The 19,521-nt window shown below is 36.2% G+C and overlaps 1 protein-coding gene across 2 annotated transcripts in view; it reads left to right on the forward strand.

The window, feature by feature from the left end:
• The window catches only part of KCNT2 (potassium sodium-activated channel subfamily T member 2), a 439,686-nt gene that overhangs the window by 340,610 nt on the left and 79,555 nt on the right, over window positions 1–19,521 (forward strand). The window contains exons 19-21 of one of the 2 annotated variants that reach the window (XM_005690450.3): window positions 2,741–2,913; window positions 11,437–11,508; window positions 15,186–15,320. In XM_005690450.3, coding sequence (XP_005690507.1) covers window positions 2,741–2,913; window positions 11,437–11,508; window positions 15,186–15,320 — 380 coding nt within the window. The remainder of the gene's footprint in view (window positions 1–2,740; window positions 2,914–11,436; window positions 11,509–15,185; window positions 15,321–19,521) is intronic. The other variant, XM_013970060.2, reaches the window with a different exon arrangement.

Below are 19,521 nucleotides of genomic sequence, written 5' to 3' on the forward strand. Positions count from 1 at the left end.
ATCTAGTCAAAGCTATGGTTTTTCCCATAATCATGTATGGATGTGAGAGTTGGACTATAAAGAAAGCTTGAGTGCTGAAGAATTGATGCTATTGAATTGTAGTGTTGGAGAAGACTCTTGAGAGTCCCTTGGACAGCAAGGAGATCCAACCAGGCCATCCTAAAGGAGATCAGTCCTGAATATTCATTGGAAAGACCAATGCTGAAGCTGAAACTCCATTACTTTGGCCACCTGATGGGAAGAACTGACTCATTTGAAAAGACCTTGATGTTGGGAAAGAGTGGAGGCCGGAGGAGAAAGGGTCCACAGAGTATGAGATGGTTGGATGACATCACCTGCTCAATGGACATGAGTTTGAATAAACCCTGGGAGTTGGTGATGGACAGGGAGGCGTGTCATGCTGCAGTGCATGGGGCCACAAAGCGTCGGACACAACTGAGCTACTGAACTGAACTGAACTGAGTCTGGTTGGAGGTGGTGGTCTGTTCTGCAAATGAGTGCCCACTTTGCGACTAGAGGGTGGGGTTAGGCAGCCAACCCTGCTGCATCTATGGAGTCTCTGAGCAAGGATTTTGTTGCCCAGTGTCCTTTACATGAGCATCAGCAGGCTCCTTCCTGGACAAGGTTTATCAAAAATAAATTCCATATTATACCCTTGTGTTATTTTTTTCTTGCTAATTATGCTGCTTCTAAATTTACTAAAGTAGTTCTTTTTCCTCACTTGAGCTCATAAAAATGAAGTACTTAATAATCTCAGCCCCGACCTGGTACCTTCTCCTTCCATGATCTCTTTGTAAAGGACCTAAATTTATGTGGCCTCAGATCCTGTTTATACTTAACAGTTCTCCAATGGTACTTCCAGTGGGGACCTGCTGTCCTTCTCCTTTATCATTTCCTGTGCTCTGTTCTTTCTTATGCCTTAATTCTTCCTTCTGGATTGATCTTTCCACTTTCATGATTACAGCTTTAGAAATCCTGCTAATGAAATCCTATAGTGATACATTCTTTCCATTTCAGTTTTCTGGATATGTCCTTATTTTGTCCTCCTTCCTAAAGACTAGTTTGGCTGGGTGTCCAATTCCAGGCTCTGAGTTTGTTTTTTCTGTTTTGTTTTCCCTTTGAACATGTTAGGATTTTTTCACTGCCTTCTGTCCTGCACACTGCTGGTGAGAAGTCAGCCGTCATTCTAATTTGTGTTTCTTGTAGGTACAGTTCTTTTCGCTATGGCTGCTTTTAAGGTCTTCTTCTTGTCTTGATTGTCCTGCAGTATAGCAATGTGTATAACCCTGGATTTATCTTTATTTATTTGGATTAGGATTCATTGGGTTTCCAGAACCTGGTGGTTTGCATGCTTCATTAATTCTAGAAAAGCCTTAGTCAATCTGTACGTGAATAGTGATTCTCATCTTTTTTTTCAGACATTCTGTTTAAATGTGTATTAGACACTGTCTTCTCACACATCTTAATTTTTTCCATACTACTTTCTCTCTTCTCCCTGTATTCTGAATAATTACTTCAACCCAATCATGCAGTTGATCCCTTCAGATGAACAGAATGTGCAGTTTAAATCATTTTTTGAATGTCTGTTTAAAGTTGTGATGCCTTTTAATTCCAGACTAGAGTAATTTGCATTTTAATTCCAGACTAGAGTAATTTATAATTTTTTAAACATCTACCTGAATATTTCCAATATCCTCTTGTTCTCTTCTATTTCCTTAAATGTAGTAAACATGCTCATTTTCTATTCTGAATCTAGTAACAAGGAAGTCTGTAATATTTGTGAGTCTAATTCTGTTGCTTATTGATTCTGCTGACTTGAGGTACCTTGTTCCCAAAAAGTGTTTTGCAATTTTTTATTCAGGAATGAAGGCAGAGAATATTCCAGAGTTGATCATGAATCCACAGAGAATCAACTAATCTCACCCCAAATAAAAAGAAACATAAGTAAAGACATAAAGGTTAAAAAGCCAGAATGCTAAAGCAGTTCTCCAGGCAGATAATTTTATTTAAAAGGATCTTGATTTAATAATGCCAAGTCCAGTAAATTCTAGCTCCCTTGGAAGTAGCAAAATACCCTCAGGAAACACGTTTTGGTAATGTGTTATTATGTTGTTCTTGTTATTGTTAGTATTAGTATTTTACTTTTGGATATTTACATCATTATCTTGTCAGCTCAGGTACACTTTTAGACAATTACAGATTTTTTGTTTGTTTTTTAATGAAAAAAATCCCTTTTAATATCTATCCTTTTGGTATTCAGTTCTTGGAATGCTGCAGGGTTACTTACTTATAATGTTACTCTATTTCTGGAAATGAAAGTCAGAGGTAGATTATTTTTCCAGCTTTCATGAATTATGATTGACAAATAAAAATTATGTATATTTGAGGTATTTAACATGATGCTTTGATATACATATACATTGTGATGATTCCTTAATACTGATTCCCAGATGTCATCTAGTGGCAAGCTCCTCTTTGCAGCAGAATGTGTGTACACACATACCACTGCCTTTTCATTCCGCCATATCAGGCTGCACACCTGGAATTCACTGGTTTTGTCCCTGCACACCTTCAGGCTGGAGAATTAGGCATAGAAAAGTGTAACTATTTCCAAATTGATTAGAAAACAAAGGATTCACTAGGATGGACTAATTTCACATTTCTTTGTCTCCTAAGTTTTTTCACCCAATTTTAGTGGAGTATAAAAATGGTATTTCTGTGTATAATTTTTCTTCTCTAGAGTTGCCAGCATAACTACTATGAGGACGCAAAAGCCTATGGATTCAAAAATAAGCTAATTATAGTTGCAGCTGAAACAGCTGGAAATGGATTGTATAATTTTATTGTTCCTCTCAGGGCTTATTATAGACCAAAGAAAGAACTTAATCCCGTAATACTGCTATTGGATAACCCGTAAGTATATCTTAAAATACACAAGCAAGACAAAAATTTTTAAATATTTTATCAAAAATAATTTAATTTAGAATTAAATTTAGAGTATTTTAAATCAGAAACATTATGGCATATATGGGAGATATATCCTGTACTGTGGTACAAAACAATCACTGAGTATGACTGTGTTTCACAAATACAACTTAAAACATAACAAGAGTACTCTGAGCCTTTTGTTTAAGACTATTTTTGCAAATGGTCATCTCTCTACCAGTGGGAAACATGCCACTGAAATAATTACAGTTATTTTCCTTAAATTAATCAACTAGCCTGGAAAATCTCTGCCAAAAGTGGACAATTTTGTTGTCTTTGTAAAGAACCATTAATTATCAGAGAAGCATGTTAATGATCCATTTTATGTCATATCATAACACATCATTACTTCTTATGATTCTTTCACTGTTAAAACATATATCCTGTGACATACCATGAATAGTTTACATTTTACCGTGTTCTTTTGTTTAGAAAATGTTTGATTAATATACCCATGAAAAATGACTACTTAAACATTTCAAGATCCTTATACAGATATAAATATACAGCACTGAATGCTGCGGTCAAATCCATTGTATGTGCTAAAATTACGACACTTCCCTCTCTGACTCAAATTAGTAGCAGATGGTCCTTAAATCAATACCATCGTTTAACATCCTCCAATTCTCCTCTTACATTCTAAAGTGATGCAAATTTTGGGATAAGCTAAATGAGGCCAACATCCACTGCCTTGTCTCTGCTTTTAAAATTTATGAAAAGAATTTTCTCAAAACAGAGATAGCTCCCCGATATAACTTCATGACATTATTTATTCTGAATATATGAATATCAAGATTCTCATGGATGCATCTCTTTTTAGCATCAGAATCCCAGCGATAATCAACTCTAAAACTTGAGCACACTTCTAGAGGTTTCAGTTGAAGAACTTTCAGGCCTGATGATTCAATGCTTTTTTGATACCGTTTTGGTTTCTAGGGAAAGGTGATGAAAATTTAGGGCAGGTGTAGGAAAACAAAAACTTAGACCCAATGTTAGATGAAATAAAAGTTTAATAAAGCAAATCCTAGCAGGATAAGAGTGGGTTACTGGGTAGCCAGGGTGATAGAGCATGGGACGATCTAACACACAGGAGATGCTCACCCACTGTTTGAACTCAGACGTGTCAGATGCTGGCTCTGTTTGCTTGTGGGGCAGTGTGTCCACTCCCTTAAAAATGAATGGGTATTTACAAGCTGATTGACTTAGAGCAGGTGGCTCAGTAGTAAAAAAATCTGCCTGGTGGGTAGGGAAGATCCCCTGGAGGAGGAAATGGCAATCCACTCTAGCATTCTTGGCTGGAGAATCCCATGGACAGAGGAGCCTGCAGGGCTACAGTCTATAAGGTCGCAAAGAGTCAGATATGACTAAGCATACATGCTTGTGCAACTCAGGCATGACTTAGAGCATGAGTTCCCATGTCCTAGGGCTTGGATTAAAGTGAGTCAACTCAGGCCTCAGAATACAGAGAAGCAGAGAGGAAGAGGCTTGAAAATAAAAGAAGGGATGCCTACAGCATCCCTGTGTAAATTGGTAAAAATTATTCTTTCACCTTCTTTATATTATTTCAAGGTATAATTCCTGGTCCTGATGTATAAAACTCCTAATTGAGTTCTGGGACCCAAATTCAGTGTGTGTGTGTGTGTGTGAGGGTTTTTCCACACCTCCAATAACCAGTTCTCCGGACCCCAGCTCAGTTCTTGGGGAATTCAACTCAGTTCTGATACCCAGAAATAGCATTAGCTTCCCAGGTTGAAGTTTCAGTTCTACAAAATTTCCCCACCCCCACTTCAGAAGTCAATCACAAGCCAGGTTATCACCCTATAACTGATCAGCTGTAGACTGAAAAAGACCCTAATGCTGGGAAAGACTGGGGGCAGGAGGAGAAAGGGGTGGCAGAGGATGAGATGATTGGATAACATCACCAACTCAGTGGACATGAGTTTCAACAAACTCTGGGAGATAATGAAGGACAGGGGAGCCTGGAGTGCTGCAGTCCATGGGATCACAAATAGTTGGACACAACTCAGCGACTGAACAACAGCAATAGACTGGAAGTTTCAATGACCCCCTCCATGAACTTTGATGCCAGTTGCAAGTCCAGGTTGTTACCTGTACTTCTGACAGACTGGCTGTAACTCAGAGGTTTCCACCAACACCTACTCAGGGTCAAGTTATTTGGTAGAGCAGATCACAGAATTCAGATAAACATTTTACTGACTTGATTGCCAGCTTATTATAAAGGCATATAACTAGGAAAACTGGTGGAAGAGATGCGCAAGGCAAGATATGGGGAAAGAGCATCACTGTCACCAAATCTCTACCTGTTCACCAGCCTGGAAGTTCTTTGAACTGTGTCTTCTGGGGTTTTTAATAGAAGATTCATTACATAGGCACAGTTGACTAAACCATTGGTCATTGGTAATTTAACTCAATCTCTTGCCCCTACCTCTTCCTCAAAAATCAGGAGGTGGGACTGAAGCTCCCACTCTTTATTCAGGCTGGTTTCCCTGGCAAACAGCCTCGTCCTTAGCTACATTCCAAATGTCACCTCGTTAACATAAACCCAGTTGTTTTGGAAAGAGGCTTGTTATGAAGAACAAGACACCCATTTCATCTTCATGTCTCTGAAGTGATTTCAGGAGGGTAAGAGATCAAATATTATTAACAGAAGATGCTCCCACGACTCTTGTCATTCAGGAAATTCCGAGGGTTTTGGGAGTTGTGAGCTAGAAAATGTGGTAAAGACCAAAGACATGTGAGGAATCTGAATGCGAATGCCAAATACACATTCCTTATAAATCACAGTATTGTACTTTGCAAAAGAGTCAATCTCACCAAATTTGGCAATGGAGTTAACTTTTGTCCTTTTCCGTATCTAGTTTCCCTAAACAATCTTATTTCAGAATCACTAATCCCATTTTATCCCAGTGAGCAGGTGGCAGGAGTTAGGGTTTCATAACCTGTGTATCTTGTGTAGACTTTGGAATTGCCATGGCTAAATCGTTCCCTTTCTGTTGGGTTTTGAATTAACAAATTACCAAAATGCTCAATTACTGCATTATTGATTGATTTGTATGATAGAATTATAAAATCAAGCGATGTGTCCACAGTCTTAATTCTTGAATCTGATCAATCATTAATCAAAAAATCTGAAAATTCTGTTTCTGTTAGTTACTGGAAAGCTGGTCAATAATTCAATATAAGTATACATGTAGCTTTTATCAGAGATTATTTTACCTAAATAAGACCATAGTGAACATTTAATAAAATTAATAATCTTTATCACTACCTTTGTTCATTATAGTCATAATTGCTGAGCATTTACTATATGGCAGTCATCCCAGTAGATACTTAGCCTTTATTTCATGTTTTATTTCCATAAAAAATAATCCATGTCATATAGCATGATTTATCCTCAGAAAGATGTACCAAGCAGCTTAAGATCTCAAAGCTTACAAATTGCAATAACATTTAAACAAATTGGTCTGTGCGACTTGATTACACCACTGTCTCTTATTTCATGGAAAGGAGGAACAAGCCAAAGAAGTTATATGACTTTTTCCAAGGTCAATTCTAGGGTTAGCACCTTCTCTGCAGTTCATAGCTCATTCTTCTTTAAACCAAGTGATCTTACTTTAGTTACAGGTTTTTGACATATGCAAACATACATTGTTTATTATCTGTCAAACAAGAATATTTTAACTTTAGGTTATTTTGCATTTAAGTATTTTTCTTTGCTTTCCTAAGGACCTACAGTTTGAAATCCAAGTATTCACATGACATCTGTTAAATGATTTTAGTGTCTGACTTTTTTTCAAAGAGTTGGGATGAAAGTGCTGTCTGTAAAATTGACCAGCATCCTGTGTATTTCCCAAAAGTGGTGTCGAACAATTTTATTTGTTGTTCTCTCTTCCTTTGATTGAGAATGAGGAAACCAGAACTAACACCAGTAAATAATGTTCCAGGAAGTTTTATGCAATTTTCTTTTTTAAAAAACAATGAAATTTAAAAAAAAAATGAAATTGTTTTAAAAAACTTGTTTCTCTGCTGTGGCTAGTATTTTTTAATCTCGCCTACAGTATTATAAAGAAATATGATGCTTTCTTCTTTAAAATATTTCTGGGCTATAAGAATTTACACAATAATAATTACACACACTTCTACAATGACTAGTTAGTTTAGTGGGATTTGAGTTCATTTTAAATGAATGTGAGCATTGTTAAAAATAATGTCAATACATGGCTACTTAGGAGATTTAGTGGAAAAAAACAGTTAATTAAATATAAAAAACAGATGCCACAAATATGGAATTAAAAATGTAAATTAAATTTATGATATTCACATACAAAATATGTCAAAGTAAATGTTCATAGTGTTTCGAAATAAAACGCCTTCTGCATTTCATATGCTAATCTTGCACTGGATACTGGTTCATCAGAACTGGTCTCAGTTCTGATTGCTTGGCCATCTGTTCTATTCTGCTGTGGCACCATACTGATTTTAAACATTTTGATTACTGCTTCAACCTTAAAGGTCATCTAGTCATCTGATGATACCATTTCATATAAGAGATGGAAAAGTGAGTCAAAAAACTTCAGAATATGTTACCCAAAGCTAAGCCGATTTAAAGTACAAGATTCAGGCTCATCTTCTTAACTTTTACATCTTGTTTAAAGTATCCCTTTACTAAATCAATCTTCTTTGCACATATAGGTACAAGTAGGCTCCAATTCAGCTTATTTCAAAAGTAATGGTAAACTGTCTGATATATCAGGGTCCTTATTAAAAACATTCAAGTCTTAGACTCACACAGATCTGAAATAAGATCTAACTGACCCTCTTGATAGGCTGTGTGTTACCGAATTTCTGAAAGCCTCAATTTTTTCATTTGTAAAATGAGAACATTTATCTTATTTTGCAATTATATAAAATAATGTATATGGAGCACTAGTAGAGTATCTGACTCATGAAAGCCAGTCCAGAAATGTAGTTTTCCTACTTGTGCCAGTCAACAACAGGACATTGTCACTATTCAAACTAATGGCTAAGTTTCTGTGAAAACCCAATTTACAACAACAACAACAACAACAAAGGAAATTTATTTCAAGTTGTTGAAATTAAAATACTACTTCATTTTTCAGGAAGAAATAAGCTTAAAAGTGGCATTATGAAATGCTAACAAAATAAACTGTCTCATACATTCATTTCTTGAATTTGAAATTTTAAAAATGAGTTTATTATAGTGTTAGTTGCTCAACCGTGTTCAACTCTTTGCAGCCCAATGGACTGTTGCCCTCCAGGCTTCTCTGACCATGGGATTCTCCAGGCAAGAATACTTGAGTGGGTTTCCATTCCCTTCTCCAAGGGATCTTCCTCATACAGGAATTGAACCCAAGTCTCCTGAACTGTAGGCAGATTCTTTACCATCTGAGCCACCAGGGAAGCCCACAAGTTTATTATAATTATTAGTTAAATGGGGATCTTCAACTTGAAAATCCATGAAATTTCATGAAACTTTTCATTTCCTACAATTAACTGGTGAATTCATAGTTGTGTATAATCACAATTTTTGTAATGAAAGTCTCTGTAAAGATATTTAGACTCATAAATAGTCATCTTTATTAACTGAATTACAGATAAGACTGATTAATGATGTGCTCATTTTTTCTTTAGTAAGCAGTTTAGTGCCATAAAGACCTTTGCCAGTTTACTTAAATGTGTCAGCATAGTACATACAAATGTATGATTGATATATTCCTTATATTTCAGGTGTCCTTTCAAGCCATCTTTATCAGTAGAAGGAGTGGGTGGATCTATTTACTATACAAGTCAAATTTTGCAAAGTATGACTTCACCAGTGGCTCAAGTGGTAAAGAATCCACCTGTAATGCAGGAGGTAGAAGAATCAGAGTTCAGTCACTGGGTTGGGAAGATACCCTGGAGGAGGAAATGGCAACCCATTCCAGTTTTCTTGTCTGGAAAATCCCATGGACAGAGGAGCCTGGTGGGCTGCAGTCCATAGAGTCGCAAAGAGTCAGACAGGACTTAGTGACTGATCACTCATGCACATGGCATACTAGACTCCCAACATTAGATATACTTCATCAGAATTATATATTTACCAAGTTTCAAATGACTTGCCTTGCCTTGTAACATAGCTGAATTCATGAAAGGATGAAGTGTGCTACCATAATACAGATGTTAATTTCTAAGGATGTGAAAGATTGCTTGCGCATTGTATAATAAATGCATGTTTGTGGCAGCATGGCATGTCTGTAAGATTCACAAGTTTCCTAACAACAGGCAGTAATTTTGATGTTTAAGTACTTTGAATGATTTCTACTCAACAGAGCAACAAAATACAAAGGCCAGATCTTCAGTTTTAAGTCTAATAGAAGGTTTGGCATAACATAAAGACTTACGTTGTTCCTTGTGACTCCAGTACTTCTCATCACATGGAAAACTTTTTGGTATCTTTATCAAGTTGAATTATTTGATAACATCAAGTACTGTTCTAAGTCTTTGGAAGACAGATATGTTACAGTGGACAAATGGTCAGAGAAGATAGTGTAAACAATGGAAAGATCTGGATTTTTTAAATTAGGAGATTATTTCACACAGGGTATAGCTGTGCAATTAATAACAAGGAATTATGAACATAATTCTGCTATGTAAGTTATTGAGCTATTCATTTTATCTGACTGGAACTATGTAAGAGGAAAGAGAGATAAAATAATGACCCCCGCCCCAAATGACACATTCAAAAGGATCTTTCAAAATGCCACGGAACCTCAGTGTTGTCCCAGTCTGTGTCACTTGAATCCTAATATCTTCTTCCATAACCACAAGGCAGGCAGGAAGCATAGAAGGTCTGAAATGAACAGTGTGAATACCCATTCTAATTGTAAGAAGCAGCACCCAGAAAGAGAAGAATTGGCAGGCACTAGCCAAGACCGCTACTGAGAGTATATATGATTGTATTTGTGAAACCAACCTACACCATGAGCTTTAAAAATATTTGTATCCTGTGATTCACTAGTGGGAAAACTTCTATACATGTTTTGGGGCAAATGATAAAACCAAATACTAGGAAAAAAGTCACCAGAAAAAGTCCAGAGCAATAATTTTTATAATACAAGACATTAGAAATAGCTTGTCACTCCAGGGATTAATAGCATAAAAGTGAAAATAACTTAGAAACTGAATAATTGAGGCTTTTTAAAAAACGAACTGTGGTACATTTATAATATGTAGTAATATGGGACCACTTAAAATCCTAGGAAGTCATTTTAGGAATGATGGTGGAAATGTCATCAACAGTGAGATTCTTCAGATGTTTTATTTTAATGATTCACTGTACTAAATATTATTTTTCTTTAAAGTGAAGAGAGATGAGATTGATCAATAGGAAGAAATGAATCAGGGAGGAGAGACTTCTGGCTGGGATGCTGTTGGGGCTGTTCTCCCCTTTGCCTAGAAGTGCCCTTTCCTCCCCCTTTACTGGTCCATCTTCTACTCATCCTTCAACATCCAAATTAAATATTTCCTCTATTCTGTCTTCCGAATGCAACCCATTCCTTATTTTTCAGCATATTCTATAATTTTGTGTTTTTACATATGTGTTCCAAAAGCTCTATTTCTTGTAGTAGAAGCTAACAAGATATATATATATTTTTGCATACATCTTAGTATACCAAAATGTCTAATATGAAAAACTTTTGGATTCAGAGATGCTGTGTGAATAGATGCATGAAAGAATGGATAACTTTATAAAATGAATACAGTGGATTAGGTAATTTCTAAGGAAGCTTCCAGGTTTATAAGTCTTTCCCCAAATGTGCATAAAGAGTAAAGATTTCAGTTGTAATACAATTTGCTCAACAGTGTATATTGAGAAAATCAGTAGTGTAAAAGGTGAAATGCTTTCATTTTAATTCTGTATTATATATATATATACTGCATGGGTACAAATACTGTATTTATTTACTCATAGGCTGATATATTAAGGGACATGTGGTGATTCTCTGTATCTCTTAGAGAAAATTACTCTAGAGAGACACACTAATTTAGTTTCCTATATTTTATATCATCAAAACAATCACTAATTTCCCATTTTACAAGACTTTCTCAGGATGAATCATTTCAAACTCATTGAAAATATTTTTTACTCATAAACGAAGAGTATCCATTTGGTGTTTTTGTAGAATACTGCCATAATGTTTCTGATTTAGAAAGCAGAAATGCAACTTTTTTTTAAATCAGTGCATTATATTATTCATAACAAGTAAAAGTGACATTTTAAAATTAATGTTGAGAAAAGGCGCTTGAAAATTAATCTTGTCAATGGCATTTAGTATTGGAAATGAGAACTGAGTCAGCTTACTTCCTTCCCTAGAAGTGCTGCCACTGTTGTGACACTGTGTTTCATTTTGTAACCCATGTGCTACTTAGGCCAGACATGCATTTTCTGGATGCCATCTGTTGGTTTCCAATGGTTTACTACATGGTGGGCTCTATTGACAAGTAGGTGACAAAATCTTTGGCACCCTCACCAGTGTGGTGTCCTGTGCTCGTCATGTGCTGTGCCCCGGTGTTGCATGTTGAGTGTAACTTGCCCTTTCAATGTTGTAAATATGATGTATATTGCATGTAGAGCTTATGTTCCTGTGTTACACACCTTGCATTCAAACTTCCTAAGCAGTAATCTGTTGTTAAATTAAGCAGATCTTGTTGCATGTCAGTCTTGTTCCATTTCTAAACCACTTCGGTTTTGTGTCATCTACAGCAGTAAGATTTTTAACTGTTAACATTGTGCTAGAGAGAACCTAGAACTTCAGCATTGCGCTGCATCGGTATCATTACCGTTACTTTTGGAAAACTTTAAAATAATTTGGAATGCTCATTTTTAAGTCAAATTTTTTAATTGGAGCATTTCCTTAGTTTATTCTTAGAACATATTAGAGTCTGTAATTTCTAATAATTTGTTAAAGGTCAAATGTGTGTGATGCTTCAGCTTTAAAATACAAATTCCTTTATTTGCATGAACATGACATGGTAACAAATACTAAAATTAAAAGATCATAAAACTAATATGCTTATAAAATGTGTTAATCTTCCATTCTAAAAAAAAAAAAAATCAGCCAGAGCATTGCAAATAATATGCTGGAAGTTATCCACTGAGAACTCCCGTGTTTACATTTCATCTTGTAGATGTTAAAAAAACAAAGGTTTGTAACTTTGAGAGTGTTTATTGACTGTGGGCACATTAATGGCCAAACAGGTTAACACACATTTAGTCTCCTTTCTACATGAATATGCCTGGGTTTCCTTGGTAGCTCCATGGTAAAGAATCCACCTGCCAATGCAAGAGATGCAGGTTCGATCCCTGGGTCAAGAAGACCCTCTGGAGTAGGAAATGGCCATCCACTCCAGTCCTCTTGCCTGGAGAATCCCGTGGACAGAGGAGCCTGGCAGACTACTTTCCACAAAGTCGCAAGAGAGTTGGAAACAACTTAGCAACTAAACAGCTACATTAATATAATTTACATTACTGTTGTCATAATGCTAACCAACTAATTAAAATACAGAGGTACTAAAACTACTATTTGAATCCATGAAAGTGAAATCAACCCATATTTTATCATTAGTAATGTTTCTTTGATGTGATATTAATAGTATTCTATTAAAATTCATTAGGACATTATATTTAGAAGATACAAAATAAACCACTCATCCATCTTTTCTGATGTAAACTATAAAATGAATTCTCCCTTTATAAAAGTATTAATGGGGAGGAAAGGAAGAATGGAAAGGATCAAATTCCTAGGATTAGAGGTGAAAATGGATTGACTACAAGTCACCAATTTTTAAAACTGGGTAATTGGTACAGGAGATTCACTATAGTGTATTCTCTTCTGCTAATGTTTGAAATTTTCCTTAAACATAAATGGTGAGCAAACAAAATCTATGAATGAGTTAAAACGCTCTCACAAACATTCCTTTATATTTATACCTTCACATTCTGGTTCTCCTCAAAAAGAAAGTCTTAGAGAAGGGTAGAAAGAGAGGCATTCCCAGTTAGATTATCTATAACTTTTTCAACCATAGTGACTTTTTTCTTGGGCCGCCATCTGGTGGCCAAACTGTGTAAAGCACTCATGCTTAATTAAAAACAGTCTTTGTAGATAACATACTGGGAAGAAATTGTGATACACACAGAATTATAAAAACAAAGTGGTAGTCTACCAAAAAGATAATAAAATACAATTCTAAATGAATATAAATAAGCTAAAGTTAAAACATGAAGAATAAAATTTCTTTGTGATTCAGACATGTGATTCAGAAATGCCACTCTAAATTTATATACATCCTATAAATTTCTTTAGATTTAAACTCATATTCAATGATAATTACTAAAATCATTTGCCAATGTTATGTGTAAACTACAACAGCCAGTATTTTCAGTATGGCATTAACTGTTATGTACAGGTTTTACTAGCAAGTAACTGTTTAGTACAAATATTCTCATAGTGAATTTTTTTGTCAGGTCTCAACTTCCTCGATTTATTGATGATGAAATATTCATTTTTATTACAACTTCTGGGTATCATTTTTTGATTAAGGTTACCTTCTATTAACTAACTTTTCCTTTTCCTATATAGACAATTTGTTTAATGGGGGAAATAAAGATCGTAAGAGCTGAAACATGAAAAAGTGAATTAACCCTATAATAATAGTGTGTGAAGTCATAAGATTTAGCATCGTTTTTATGGTCCCCAAGGGATCATATTTGCTTTCCAACTTCCTTTCCTTTAAAAAGTATTTTAATAGATGTAAGAATAATTATAAACTTCCTAGATGAAAAGAACACCCTAGTAAAGTATTCCTGGAAATTTAAACTTGGTCATCATATTGATTAGATGTTATGGTCCTGGCCCCTCTCGCCATAGGAAATTTATTTGGGATAACATTCTGTTTCCACAGTTTTAGCCATAAAATCCCTGCTATAGAACACTGTGCCTGATTCAAGCAAAATATTTTTTCTGGGCTATTCCAGGAATCTTGGACTCAAAGCTTTGGTAATACTTTCTTGCCGTTTAACAGAGTAAGAAATCTTGCCTCTTGCCTTCCTGTAAGAGGAAAATAATCCCCTCTAATGTGAGACGGCTAATTCAAGGGATCATGCAGTTTGAGACGATCTTTAGGAGAATTAACTGTTCCTTTTAAGAATCTAAAAGGAGCTACTGCTCTTTGAGTTTTACACTTTTTACTTTAAATTGGAAGATGTAGAAATCAGTTAGCCCAATTTTTCTTATTCGTCTTCAGTCAACTCTGAACCTAGAATACCCTTGCATTCACTCAAGTATAATCTCCCTTCTCCAATTCAGTCCTATTTTTGAAATTTGTGTGAAGCAGAGGCAATGAAAAATGGTTTTCTTGTTTCAGCTTTTACTATAACATTGTTTTTAAATTCAATGTCAGGTAAATTTTTTATCACTAATATGGGAGATGACTGACTCAGTAGGAACTTATGTCTTAGTTTAGCAATTGTTTCCTGCAACCAACAAATTTAATTCATTTAATCACTTGCTCAAAAAGTATCTAAAAGGTAGGCTTGAAAGCAAATGATATTTATATGTTTTACATGTTTTTGGCTGTGTAGAACCAATCTATAAGACATAGCTTCACATAGATAAATAGACATTTAAAAATAAATATCTCTAAAAAATATATTTCCTTGTTAGGCTTGATCATCTAAATTAATATATGTTCATTTTTATTCTTACCAGAAGTGCCTCAAAGATTTTTTAAAAAATGCAAATGCCATTTTTTAAAATAATATGCTAACTGTAAAAACAAAGTTCTAACATGCTGTCATTCTGTTTGATTGCAAAATTGGTGTTTTCAGGCTTTATTTATAAAATTCATAAATATTATTAAAGAAAGATCCTTAATGCATATGCTTTGAAATTATTGAGATCTAATGAAGCATAAAGAACCCCCAAATGCAATTTATTTCATATCTCTGGAGAATACTGTATTAGTTCCCATGACATCTATCAGTGTCCACTCTGTGCAAGCCACCTATAACAGTAACCTCTATGCCTATAAGCGTGGGGGAGCGGGTAGGTGAGTTTCAGCACCATCCTAACACTGAGATATATTGAAAGTTCACTTTTCTCTGTTGATTTTTATCAAAGCCTAGATGACTTACTCAGGTGTGGAGTGACTTTTGCTGCCAACATGGTGGTCGTGGACAAAGAAAGCACCATGAGTGCCGAGGAAGACTACATGGCGGACGCCAAAACCATCGTCAACGTGCAGACCCTGTTCAGGTAAACATCTGGACAGCCCGCCCCTTCCGCGGACTTACTGCTAACCACCTGTGAAAGGCCTGACTCTGTCTCTAAGGAATGCACATGAGGCGCAAACTGAAGTTATGTTTATTCATTCAATCTTAAAACAGATATGATTTAGGACCTAATGTGTGACTGGTCGTATGTGAAATTTAATTTTTAACACAAGGTCAGCAGTTCTTTTAAAAGTGAAAAGAGTAATACATCTGTTTTCTTATATAGTTTAACTAACAGATTCTCAAAAATTGTGTGCGGTAGCAGTCATGATTTTTTTTTCCATGTTGTGCATGTTCTGATTTTGCTTTTATGCCTAGCAGTGGCCGAAGGTATGCATTCACATACTGAGTAACCAGGAATAAACGATTTCAAGGCTCATTCACCCATGTCAGGAGCTAAGTCGTAAGCTTATCCTCACTGTTTTACTGCCTTTTGTTAATTCAGCCCACCCAGATAGGAATTCCTGTTATGGAAATCTTTGGTTAAGAATGAGCAAAAAGTTCCTGCTGTGAGCAAAATCAAAAGCACTAGTAGGGACTTTCCTGGCAGTCTAGTGGTTAAGGCTTCACCTTCCAATGCAGGGTTGCAGGTTCAATCTCTGTATTATAGCAAATTCAATAAAGACTTTTTAGATGGTTCATAAAAAAAAAAAGAGTCAATTTACCTCTAAAAAGAGTCACCAGTAAATTGAGACATCTGCATCACTTGGAATGATTCTTTTTAAAATCATTTAACATTTAAATATCTAAAACATCATTATTTCAGTTTTATGAGTTTTGCAGAAGTCTAAAGGAAGTATCTGAGCTACCAAATTAAGCAAATAAATAAAACAATCTAAACTTGATTTTTTTTCTCTCCTCCCTTCATACCTTCATATTATAGCAGAACATTTATTGAGGGTAGTTATCTATTTACCGTTTGAGGTCAGAACTCAGGAGAGTGGAGATTTGTGTCTCACTTAGGTTGACTATTTATTACATGATCTTAGGTAAATTACTTTCCTTCTCTAAATCTTTATGTCTTAATCGTAAGGTTGTTGGAGATATAACAACATATACCTGCCTGGTCATTTTCAGGTTCCCAATAAATGTTGTGCTCAGCTGTGTACAACTTTTTGTGACTGCTTGGACTGTAGCCCACTGGGCTCCTCTGTCCTTGGAATTTTCCAGGCAAGAATACTGGAGTGGGTTGTCATTTTCTTTCCTGGGGATCTTCCCCACCCAGGGATCAAACCTGTGTTTCTTGCATCTCCTGCATTGGCAGGCAGATTCTTTACCACTGCGCCATCTGGGGAGCCCCAGTCAATGTTGTGCGTGCTGTGCTAAGTCGTTTCACTCATGTCTGACTCTGCAACCTTTTAGACCGTAGCCCTCCAGGGTCCACGCTTTATGGGGATTCTCCAGGCAAGAATACTGGAGTGGGTTGCCATGCCCTCCTCCAGTGGATTTTCCTCCATGAATGTTAGCTACTGTAATTATTAACCATATGATTATCACCTCCCTGGGGCAGAGTGGAAAAGCTGTGGACCTTGGAACAATATAGCAACAAACTTCATCTGACATCTATCCCAGAAGTTCCTGCAGAAAATTACTAAATGTGACTTTGAGTGTATTTCTTAACCTCACTGAAATTCAGTTTCCCTCATCTGTAAAATGCATGTGGAGAATAATTCACTCTTCTTGCAGTATCAGTGTGAAGACAGGAAATCAGGTATGTAAAGAATCTCTCCAGCACCTGGAAAATCTACTATGCACTTGCCTACAACCTCCTCCTGTTCAGAAGGAGTAATACATTATCTAAAGTCACTGTAATGGGGTGGATCATTTAGAATATAGCTCACTAGTCACTGAGCTATGTAAGTAGTACATTTAAAAGTAGTATAACACATGCTTAAAATATGACATATTATATATAAGCATTTTTTTTCTCTCTAGAGAATGAAAAAGGAAATACAGGGTAGAAAACCAATGCAGAAGGATGAGATTTATAGTCAATGAATAAAGTCATCATAGTGTTTTATTCCATGCTTGGCAAAAGCTAATTATAGTTTTAGCAGGAGAGGGTCCTGGGTCTTTAATTAAGCATGCCATTTTAATTTTCAACTTACTGTGAGTTTGTTTGTATTATAGTGAAATTTCTATTGATTTGATATATGCTCTGAATAAATTATTTTTATGTTAAGAGAATAATAAATCCCCATTTTACTGAGAGATGCAAAATCTCGAATTAATCATTTAAAATAAACCAGAATACCTAAGGGCAGATACACATGTGCTTTCTGATGGTGGCAGGTCTGCCTGCCCTGAGTACCTGGTGGAGGAGGGCCACCTCTTAAAAGGATGGATGGAGAGCAGACGTGTGCCTTTGGATCTTTTCGCTATTAAAAGTTACCCATCTTCTGCAAGATATTTTAGAAATTATGCAATTTGTATAGTGCAAAAACATATCTAGAGTGAATAGTTTCAAACAGAAATTTGAGAAGCACTATTAAATACCCAGATTCTGCTCTTCTCTTTCTTCTGTTCATAAAGGCATTATCATTTATCTAAGTACTAAACAGTGTTTTTCAGGAAAAAAAAAATATTTTAGACCGATAGATACAGAAAAAAAATTTATGGTTACCAAAGGGGACAAGGGGAGGAAGGATAAATTAGGGGATTGGGATTAACATATACACGCCACTGTACATGGGGGGCTTCCCCAGTGTCTCAGCAGTAGTGAATCCGCTTGCCAATGCAGAAGACATGGCAGACTCAGGTTCAATCCCGGGTCAGGAAGATCCCCTGGAGGAGGGAATGGCAATCCACTCCAGTATTCTTTCCTGAAGAATTCCATGGGCAGGGTAGCCTGATGGGCTGCAGTCCATGCGGTCCCAAAGAGTCAAACACAACTGAGCATGCGCGCAAGGCAACTACTATATATAAAATAAACAACCTCTAAGGGGAAAGAACTTGTAAAACAATAGGTATGTATGTATGTATAACTGAATCACTGTGTTGTACACCTGAAACTAATGCAACATTGTAAATCAGCTATAATTTTTAAAAATTACAGTAATACTTAAATAAACTTTGAAGAAATCTAGGAGGCTTTTTGATGGAGTAATTCATCCATTAATTAGGCATGCTAAACTAGGCTAGTCTTACATAATAGAAGAACCAAATATCAGTATGTCCCTATGGTATATATAACACCATTTATGTAGATAAATAACCAGAATTGTAGACTCGGTAGTTTCATTTTATTGGTGAATCAGTAATCACCCTTGAGGTCACTCTTCCACAATTCTTGAAGGTTTCAGTTCCTGATTCACTGTGACTCTTGCCAGCCCTGCTTCTACCATAGTTCTTGATGATTTCAAAAATCTTAGGCAGATGAACCTTTGGATATCTACCCTTAGTCACCCATTCTCATGTGATTGGACAATCAATAGTTTCCACTCCATGTTCTGAGTTGCGTTCAACTCTCTGTTTTTCCATGCCATTTCTTCTCACATCCCCAACTCTGAACCGTCCTTTTTCACTGGAATCTACTGTCCACTGATCCTACTGTCCTTAGTCACCTGAGGGCTCTTCTTCCTTCCTTACCCCAATTCAGTTCCAAGATCAATCATGATAAAGAGTCCTGTGCTGATCCTCTAAACAATCACTGATGATCTACTGCAAGCTAACACCAGTCTCAACTCTGCTCCCCTTTTCTCTCTTCCTCCTACTTCCAGTTTTCTGAGCTTTCCTGTTTTCTATCCACCACTTTGCATGAAATTTCCTGTAGGCAGATGACAAATTACAGAGGGAGGATCCCAATTACTCTTATAGTAAGCATCAAGCTCCCAGAAGTCCAGTCAGTGTGTGGATTGAAGACTATTAGGATAGTATTAGCAGATATTAGGATAAAAGCCTAGGGCCCCAACTTCAAGGGAACTAGATTCTTACACACTGAGTTTGCAGGAGGGAATAATGTTAAAAATGAACTTCTTGTTGTTGTTCAGTCTCTAAGTGGTGTCTTGCTCTTTGTAACCCGTGGTCTACAGCACGCCAGGTTTGTCTGTCCTCCACTATTTCCAGGAGTTTGCTCAGATTCATGTCCATTGAGTCGGTGATGCTATCTAACCACCTCATCCTCTGCTGCCCCTTTCTCTTCTTGCCCTCAATCTTTCACAGCATCAGGGTCTTTTCCAATGAGT

This window comes from Capra hircus, chromosome 16 (genome assembly GCF_001704415.2).
Source record: "Capra hircus breed San Clemente chromosome 16, ASM170441v1, whole genome shotgun sequence".
In the NCBI taxonomy this organism is placed as follows: domain Eukaryota; kingdom Metazoa; phylum Chordata; class Mammalia; order Artiodactyla; family Bovidae; genus Capra; species Capra hircus.